We start from the raw sequence: 9,046 nt of genomic DNA, 5'->3' as shown, positions 1-9,046 counted from the left end.
AGGAGCTTAGGCGACTGACGTGGACCCGATGACGACTTGCCTTTGGGATGCCGAGGGGCACGGAGCGGCGCGCCAGCCCCCCTTGCCACCCGCACCCAGGTGCGGGTTGGGGGGGCGCACCCACCTGTTGGCGTGCAATCACGCAGCTCCCTGCCTCGCTCGTGAAGCGCCTCGTGCTCCCATCTTCACCACAGCGGGATGGCACAGGTAGCCAAAAGCGGATCAGCGGTGGTGGATGCTGGCTGGCGAAGAGTGAGCGGGCCGAAACTCACTCACACATCCGCGGTGGCCCCTATGGCGCATCACGCCTCGAACCGACGTTTAGGGTGGCCGCACCCCCGGCACGAAGGCTGGTCCGCACCTACCACACACGTCCAGTGGGGCCTGACACCCGGGGGGGTCGGTTTCGAGGGGAGGGTCCATTTTGTGCTAACGTAGACACGACTGCTGTCACGTGCGGCATGGATATCCCAGCCGTGAACAACTTCAGTGGACAACCGCACCGAGCCGTGTCAGGCCCCACTGAGACCAGGTCGTGGCGGGGTGTATGCGACCTCGTCCCACCAGGCCTAGCTCGCCAGCCTGGAGAGGTAAGCCCCCGTGGAGTTCGGACCCCTTTCCCCTGCACACCTCTCTTCGTCCTGCCATCGGGGATGGGGAGGCGGGAGGGGTTCAACGGTCCCCAGACGGGGGCTGGGCGCTGGGCTCCATCAGGGCAGCTCAGTCAGGGTCAGGGTCCCACGGACGGAGCGGAGGAGCCACCTGACACCCGGCCGCGTCATCCCCATGCAGGAGAGGACGCCACATCAACAGTCCCTGACCACCCCTGTGGCAAGGTATCTCTGGCCGGCTCGGCCGAGGATTTGGGCGGGCCTCGGTGCTGCCGCGCCGGGGGATGGTGGGGTGGGGGACGCGGGAGCGGCCCCCTTGTCCCGGCCTGTCCGTGCTGTGGGGCTGGGCCCACGGAAAGCCGCAGAGTGTGGGACGGAGTCTCCCAGTCTGAGTGAGCGGGGCGCCCCTATCGTCCCCTGGAGCTTGTGAGACCAGGGCGTGCCATCTCCCTCACGAGGCCCGAGGGTGGCCCTGGGCTCTGGGGCTGTGACCCTGGGTGCCCCCAGTGCTGCCCAGCAGAGGAGCTGAGACCTCGAGTGAGGGTCGGCCTGGTGGAGGATTGGGGGTGTGGACTCAGATTGCTCCATCCTGCTCTGAGGCTGAGGGCCAGAGGCAAGGTGCGGCGGGTCATGACTGCGGCAGCATGTGGGGTGCGGGTCGGCGTGTGGGGCAGGAGCTGGGGCCTCCGCCCAGCGGCCAGAGCCTCTGTTCCTCAGGCTCCCTGTTGTTTTTGCTTTTTGCAGGATTGCGGGTCGGACCCACAAGGTAAGCAGCACTTCCCCCTTCTGGGAAGGTCTCAGCTTTGGTGGGTAAGGGAGACGGCCGTGGGAGCCAGGGCCAGAGCCAGTCCTGCCTCGAGCTGGGCTGGGCCCGTGAGTGGAGAGCAGGCTGCGGGGTGGGTGAGAGGCAGAAACCAGGAGACTCGGAGATCTCTGTGAACTATCGGGGCGAGCACAGGGGTGAGCCTCGTAAAGGGCAGGGCTGGGCTGTGAGCGTGACCCGAGTGGGGCCTCTTGTTGGCCCCTGGGGGGCGTCACGGGAGAGGCAGCCCCAGGGCCGGGGGCCTGCGGGTCGTGGAGGGCAGCCGGCGGGCAGGCAGATGCCACAGTGCAAGCTGTGCAGCCCTGAGGCGTGAGGCGTGAGCCGGGAAGAGCTTGGTTATAGTGAGGGAGGGCACGGGCTTAGGACTTGTGAGAAGGAAGGAGAGGGGCCACACGAGCATCTGAGAGAACAAGCAGCTGCGCGTAGGTGCCGTGCGAATGTGTGTGAGGAGCCGTGAGAGGAGGCGGCGTGCCGTGGCAGGCCACCCAGAAGTGGGCTGCGAGGGGCCCTGCAGAGGGTGAGAGAGAGAGGAAACGGCGACAGTGTAAACAGCTCGTGAGGAACCGAGAGAGGCTCCTGGGCAGCTGTCAGGGCCCGTGGAGAAGATGTTGAGGCAACGCAATGCAACTGCTGAAGCACTGTGGGGAGTGTGGGCCGTGTCGGGGGACGTAAACACGTGACCCTGTGAGGAGAACGCGAGGGACTCGGGGAGCGACGCGAGCAAGTGTGTGCGGAAAGCTGTGGGAACTGTGTGCAGAGCTGGAAGTCCAGGCACGGTGATGTGGAGCTGTGTGAGGAAGGGTGTATGAAGCTCGCGGCTCAGCGGGAAACTGTTGGGGAGGGGCTCTGAGAACCGTGGAGCACCCGTGCGAGGGACTAGATGGGACCGCTCTCGTGCGGAGAAATGAGGAGCGCGAGGCGCTGGGAGAGCGGGGGAGCGGCTCAGGCCGCTTGCAGCCCTGTGGCTCGGTGTTGGGAGCAGCGCGAGGGCCGGCGAGGGCGGCGGTGTACGAAGGTGTGAGGAGCGTGTGGGAAACTGCGTGCAAAATAGTCTGAGGGATCGTGTGGGCTCTGGGAGCTGAGGAGACGTGAGAGGAGTGTGCGAGATGCTGTGAGGAGTGAGGGCCGGTGGGTGCGCGCAGCTTGTGGTGAGTTAAGAGAGGAACCGTGTGAGGGGTTGTGTGGGGATGCGTGAGAAGATGGGTGGACGTGTGTGAGTGACCTGTGCGGGCTGTGAGGAGCCGTGAGGGACCCCCGTGACAAGTGGTAACAAGCTGGGGAAACACAAGAGACTGTGAAGAGGTGCGGAGCTTAGGTAAGAACCTGGAGAACTGCGTGATGAGCCGGCGAGTAGCTCAGGAGCGGGGTGGGGGGAGCCGTGTGAGGAGCCGCGTGCAGGACGCGAGGATGGGACTGTCAGGCGCTGTGGTGACTTCCGGGAGCTGAGCAACAGGGTTTTGAGGAGCCAGTTGAGGGTCAGCCCTGGACGCAGGAGCGGGGGTGCCCGCAGGTAATGAGGCCCAAGGGCCCGGCCTGACCTGCCTCCCCAGTGGCGTCAGGAAGCAGCTGGCTGGGACGTGGTGGGAGTTAGCCACAGGCTGGCTGTGGGCTGGTGAAGACTGGCAGATCTGGACGCGCCCCTGGGCTGCCATGTAGGGAGTGCTGGCGGGGGTGGCCCGGTGGCAGGCGGGACAGTGAGGGTCAGGGGGGTGAAGGTTCCAGGGCTGAGGTGCTCGGGCCACGCAGACGGAGCAGAGGGAAGAGCCTGTGAGGGAGCCGCCAGCTAGGCGCCCCTCATGGGGTGACAGCGTGACCAGGGGCATGAACTGTGGGAATGAGTCTGACAAAGGCGGCGGCAGAGGTTCCCCCTTGAGGAGTAAGTAATAGAAACACAAGGTGGACATCGACGCTGTCACCACCCAAGCTTGCAAAGGAAGGCCTCCCTGGGCCGACGCTCTCAGACCCGCTCAGTAGCCCCCGCCCCACAGCCAGGCCTTCCGGGACCCTCGGTCCTGCAGGCTCTCCCCAGGCCTGAGGAGCAGCAGCTGCGTCTGTGTGGCTCCCGAGGGGCCTGGGACAGACAAGGGGGAGGCTGAGGAACGTGCTGGCAGGTCCTCGGTTCCAGTCCCAGCGAGGGCGCCCAGGGTCTCGGGGGGAGGCCATGAGGGCAGGCCCAGCCGCGTGCCCTGGGCAGCCAGCCCCGCGCATCCCATGTATGCTGGCCTGACCCCACCTCAGGTGGGCTCGGGGCTGACCTTGGACGCCTGTCCCCAACAGAACAAGAAAAAGAAGAAGACAGACTTCATTCCCTACAGAGACTCGGTGCTGACCTGGCTCCTCCGGGAAAACCTAGGTGAGGACTCACCCGGCCTGGGATCTGACACCCGCGGGGGTGCCACCTTCGCCCCCGCTCTGTCTCGGAGGGCGGCCATCCTTCCCTGGCTGAGCGGCCGAGACCGGGGACCCTCCCGGGGGACCAGGAGGAGTGGTCAGCGGTGGGTGTATGCCACCAGGCTGGGGGGAGGTGGCCCTCGGGGCCGGAGACCTGCAGCTCCCTTGTCGGTGCCCCAGGCTCGGGGCGGTGGCGCCCTGACCGTCACAGAGACTTGCCTCCCACCATCTGTGACCTCTGGGAGCCCTGCTGGCTGTCCAGAGCTGCCTTGCTTCCCCGCCCTTCCCTCCAGCTGAGCTCTGAGCCAGTGAGAGGGAGATGGAGTCTGAGACACCCCAACACCCATGTGTTCCGCCCAAAATGGCCTTGGGGTCCTCTCTGCCTATCCTTACAGCAGGGGTGTGGGGGCTGGAGGGACTGATGTCCAGAAGGGTAAGCTGAGTCCCAGGTGGTTGCGGATGGCTGGGGCTCTGGGGGCCTTCCTTGGCTGCATGGCTACCAAGAGCCATGACCCTGACCCCCAGAAGCAGCCTGGCTGGTCTCTGGTGTGGGCCGCATCGGGCGCAGCGCCAGGCCTCCCGGTGGAGCAGAGGGCAGGTGGGAGACGGGGGGTGAGAATCGCAGGAGTGTGTGTCCTGTCCCCCGGCCCCTCCCCTGGGGCCACGCCCAGGCCCTGCCCCAGGGTGGGCGCTGCACCCCTAGCCCTTCACACTGTCAGCCTGTAGTCCCTGGGGGCCGTGCCCTGAGAACGCGGTCCCAGGACACAGGTCCCTGGGGTCGGTGTGTCCAGAGCCCCAGCAAGGGCAGGACGAGGACCAGTCCTGGGGCCGCCCAGCCCTGGCCCGACAGGACCCACTGCCCAGAGGCGAACGCAGTCAGGGCGGTTTCCTCACGCCCTGCGTGTCCTCACGGCGCATCTGGGAGGCCCAGGCCGGGAGTCTGATGGGAAGCATCCCAGATGACAGGGACCACAGTGAAATCTCTATTGGACAGAACAGTCCTTATCCGCTGGTAAATGCCGCGAAAGCCCCGCAACGTGCCTCTTTATCATACGGACGGGGTGGCTGACTTGTTGTAACGTGACCCTAAATGTGAGAAGAACATTTTTTTATGTAGAAGACAAGCAAGCCAGGTGCCTGGCTTGGGAGGGAGGCTGGCTCCCTGCTGTCTGCTCCCTCCCAGTGGCACGTTGTGGGGTGCACCAGGAGGGTGGGAGATGGGACGGGTGGGTGGGGCTGACCCTTGGCGGGGACCACCGGGGTCTCTTCCCATAGGCGGGAACTCCAGGACCGCGATGGTAGCGGCGCTGAGCCCCGCGGACATCAACTATGACGAGACGCTGAGCACCCTGAGGTGTGTCCCGAGAGGGCTGGGGGTGGGCAGGAGCGGACCCTCCAGGCTGCCTCCACAGGGGCCGGCTCCGCTGGGCCCCTCGAGGCTTCCAGTGGCCGTCAGGGCCCCCAGGACCTCATGGGCCTCTTTGTGTGACCCATCGCTTGTGGGCTTGAGTGGCCCCGGGCCCCCAAAACGAAGCCAGGAGAGCAGTGCTTTGGCTGAGTGGTTCTCCCCAGCCTGCGGGCCGTGGAGCCACCGGGGGTCTTTAATGAGCCCCCAGGGAGAGGCGTGTCTGCAGGTCCCACTGGCCAGGGTGCTGCTCAGTGGCCTGGCTGGGCATTCTCGCCTCCTGGCCAGGAATACATAGGGCTGGGGTGCAGGTTAGACTGCTCTGTGCATCCTGGGGCCTTGGTTTCCCCAAGTGCTGAGCCCCTGTAGGTTGGTGCCCCTGCAGGTGGGTGCAGGCGGGGCTCCAGGTGCCCTCGGCCGCCAGGCGCACAGCCCCCAGTGCCCCTTGCCTCCCAGGTATGCTGACCGGGCCAAGCAGATCCGCTGCAACGCCGTCATCAACGAGGACCCCAACAACAAGCTGATCCGAGAGCTGAAGGATGAGGTGACGCGGCTGCGGGACCTGCTCTATGCCCAGGGTCTGGGCGACATCACCGACAGTGAGTGTCTGTGCTCGCCTGTCCCTGCAGGGCAGTGGGGCAGTGGGGCTGCGGCCCCGGCTCCTTCCTAGGACCACCACCCACCGACAGCGGCCCTTCTGGCCCAAGGCCCAGGCTCTGCTGTGGGTTCTAGGGCTGAGTAGCCTCTGGGTGGGGGGGCCAGTGTCCTGGAGGGGCCTGGCGGGCTGTGTGTTTGGGTTTGCGGCTGGACCGAGCAAGCCAGCAATGGCTTTCCTGGAAGCGGCGTGAGCAGGAGGCGCCGGGCCGCCCCGCTCCCGCCGAGGACCACCGCCCTGCCTGAGGCCCGGCCTGGGACGCGCCCTCTGGAGGCAAACCTGGTCTTCTGTTTCTGTCTCTCCCACGCCTGCCCCGCAGCCAGCACTGTGCCCGGAGGACCCAGATGTGTGTATCCCCTGCTCTCTGTGCACCCCGCTTCCGCCGGCCCGCAGGCATAGGGCAGCACGGGGCGGCCGCACCCTCTCTGCAGCCTTCCCCTCCTTGGGGCTGGAGGACCAGTGTCCTCTTGCTCATGCGCCCTGCGGGCTGTGCTCCTGGCTCACCCCCATGTCTGCTGGGCGACTAAGCAACGGGGAGGCCCGGGGCAGCCAAGGCCTCCTGAGGCTGAGCATGGCTGAGGTCAGGCTCTGACCCCCGTGTTTCTAGAGGCCTGGGAAACGCTGAACATCAGCACAGAGGCCAGGACAGCTCAGTGGCTGGCTCTGTCCTGGCCTCCCTTGACCTCACCCAGCCCAAGCCCCCTCCCTTGGAAATGCCAGGAGTCTGCTGCCAGGCCCCTCTGGCCTGCATCCCCCACTGGCCCTGGGCAGGAGAGCAGCTGGGTGCCCCCTCCCCACCCAAGAGCCGCAGGCTGCCCTTGGCTCCCCGGCACCCCGTGCTGCCCTACGTTTGCCGCTGCTCTGCTGTGTGTCTGCTTCTGCTGGGAGGGGCCCGGGCACCTCCCGCCCCCGGGGGTGTCATAGCCTCCGCCTCCCAGCCGCGGGGGTCTCAGAGCAGTGTGTGAAGTGGAGGAGCGGGGCCCCTCCTTGGAGGTCCCACAGCTCACTTTCTGCCAGGGCGCTCAGTGGGTTGACAGTGCAGCCTGGCCCCCGCAGCTCGGGGTCGCAGTGGGCGCGTGGGGTGGTGGAGCAGGTGCGGAGGAGCATCAGGGCCTGGGTTCAAGGTGCCGCCGGGTGGGGACAGCAGGGGGTGGTGGGCGGGAGGGCAGGGGCCTAGGTGAGTGGGTAGGGGAGCAGAGGCACTGGGGGGCGGGGGGCGGCGGGGGGGTGGCCTCGCATGCGCTCGCCTGGGCGCCCAGCCCCTGGTCCTCGTGTGCTGCCTTCCTCCCACCCTTCTCCTGCTTTTTCCCAACTTGGTCTTTCTTTTCTCTCCTCCCGTCTGTCTGCCCCCCTTCCTCCCATAGACGTGTCCGACCTTGAGAACAATAACCGTAACCGTGGCGGGGTGGAGCTGAACCCAGCCCCTGACAATCTTTCCACAGTGACCAACGCCCTGGTGGGCATGAGCCCCTCGTCCTCACTCTCGGCCCTGTCCAGCCGTGCCGCCTCCGTGTCCAGCCTGCACGAGCGCATCTTGTTTGCCCCGGGCAGTGAGGAGGCCATCGAAAGGCTGAAGGTGAGGCAGGGCCGGGCTCGGGCAGTGGGCATGGGGCCCAAGACCCCTCCTCTCGGACAGTCGCAGGCAGAGGGTCAGAGCCAGCGTGAGCAGTGCCAGGGGGCGCGGCTGTATCCTGGCCTCAGACCCGCTGGTGCCCGCCCAGGGACCCAGTGCTCCCTGTCCAGGATCGCGGGGCCCATCTGCTGACCAGGGCGGGCGGACATCCCAGGGCCTCTGCGCCCCCTTCTGGGTCTCCATGCTCGCACCCGCCCTGGCATGGCCACCCACCCCCGGCTGGCCATAGGTGAGCTGCTTGTAGGGTTCTGGTTACTGGCTTCCTTCAGCAGATGGGTACTTGGTGCCAGCTGTGAGCAGTGGATGGTGAGCCCGGACCATGGGGACTGAAGGGACTCAGGGGACAAAGGCGCAGAGGCCAGACCCGGGCTGACGAGGGGGCGTGCGGTCACCCTGTGCATAGGCCCCCTTGTGCTGGGGGGCCAGCAGAGTGTTGGGTTCCACCTGTGGTGTGGGATTCCACCAAGGACGTGGGGGTCCCACCGTGGCTGGGGGACGGGAAGGGGAGAGAGGAGATGGCGCGGAAATGGGATGCGTCATCCATCTCTCTGCGGTCAGGGGACACCTGAGCCTTGGAACCAGCAACTCGGGCGTCTCGACGGTGCGCTTGTTTCTCTTCCAGGTGTAGTCGGCCTCCCTGCTGTTCTTCTGTCCACAGGACAGACACGCCTCCTTTGCACACGCTGACCCTCAGCCCTTCACCTTGATCTTTCAGACTTCGTGCTGTCTAGACGGACCAGAATTGGGTGTCGGGCCCTGGCTACTCATCTCCCCTTTGCCTGGCACCCAAGCCTCTGTGTGCTGCCTGCCCCCACCTTGACCTCACTCTTTTCTGTTTCCCTTCCCAGGAGACAGAAAAGATCATCGCTGAGCTCAACGAGACCTGGGAGGAGAAGCTGCGGCGGACGGAAGCCATCCGGATGGAGAGGTGGGTGGTGGGGCTGGGACCAGGCCACCTGATGCAGAGGTGGGATGGTGGGGGGCTGGGACCAGGCCACCTGATGCAGAGGTGGGAGGTGGGGGGCTGGGACCAGGCCACCTGATGCAGAGGTGGGAGGTGGGGCTGGGGGCCAGGCCACCTGATGCAGAGGTGGGGTGGGGCCAGGACTGATGCAGAGGTGGGGGTGGGGGGGCTGGGACCAGGCCACCTGATGCAGAGGTGGGAGGTGGGGGCTGGGGGCCAGGCCACCTGATGCAGAGGTGGGAGGTGGGGGCTGGGGCCAGGCCATCTGATGCAGAGGTGGGAGGTGGGCTGGGCCACCCAGGCCAGGCACCTGATGCAGAGGTGGGAGGTGGGGGGGCTGGGGACCAGGCCACCTGATGCAGAGGTGGGAGGTGGGGCTGGGGCCAGGCCACCTGATGCAGAGGTGGGAGGTGGGGCTTGGGCCAGGCCACTGATGCAGACAGCCAGGCCACCTTGATGCAGAGGTGGGGCTGGGGCCAGGCCACCTGATGCAGGAGCTGGGGCTGGGACCAGGCCACCTGATGCAGAGGTGGTGAGGGTGGGCTGGGGGCCAGGCCACCTGAT

General features: G+C 66.5%; 1 protein-coding gene across 1 annotated transcript; it reads left to right on the top strand.

Moving 5' to 3' along the window:
- Nucleotides 1-3,645: 3,645 nt before the first annotated feature.
- LOC108634907 (kinesin-like protein KIF1A) lies at nucleotides 3,646-8,446 on the top strand (the record flags this gene model as incomplete). The annotated part of the gene is given in 6 exon segments (XM_018045233.1): nucleotides 3,646-3,787; nucleotides 5,101-5,179; nucleotides 5,687-5,829; nucleotides 6,205-6,231; nucleotides 7,250-7,461; nucleotides 8,367-8,446. Coding segments are annotated over 6 exon segments (683 nt in total), but the record flags the coding sequence as incomplete, so codon positions are not given.
- Between the last annotated feature and the right edge of the window lie 600 nt (nucleotides 8,447-9,046).

This window comes from Capra hircus, unplaced genomic scaffold, assembly GCF_001704415.2.
Source record: "Capra hircus breed San Clemente unplaced genomic scaffold, ASM170441v1, whole genome shotgun sequence".
NCBI lineage: Eukaryota > Metazoa > Chordata > Mammalia > Artiodactyla > Bovidae > Capra > Capra hircus.
This window is presented reverse-complemented; position numbering and strand designations above follow the sequence as displayed.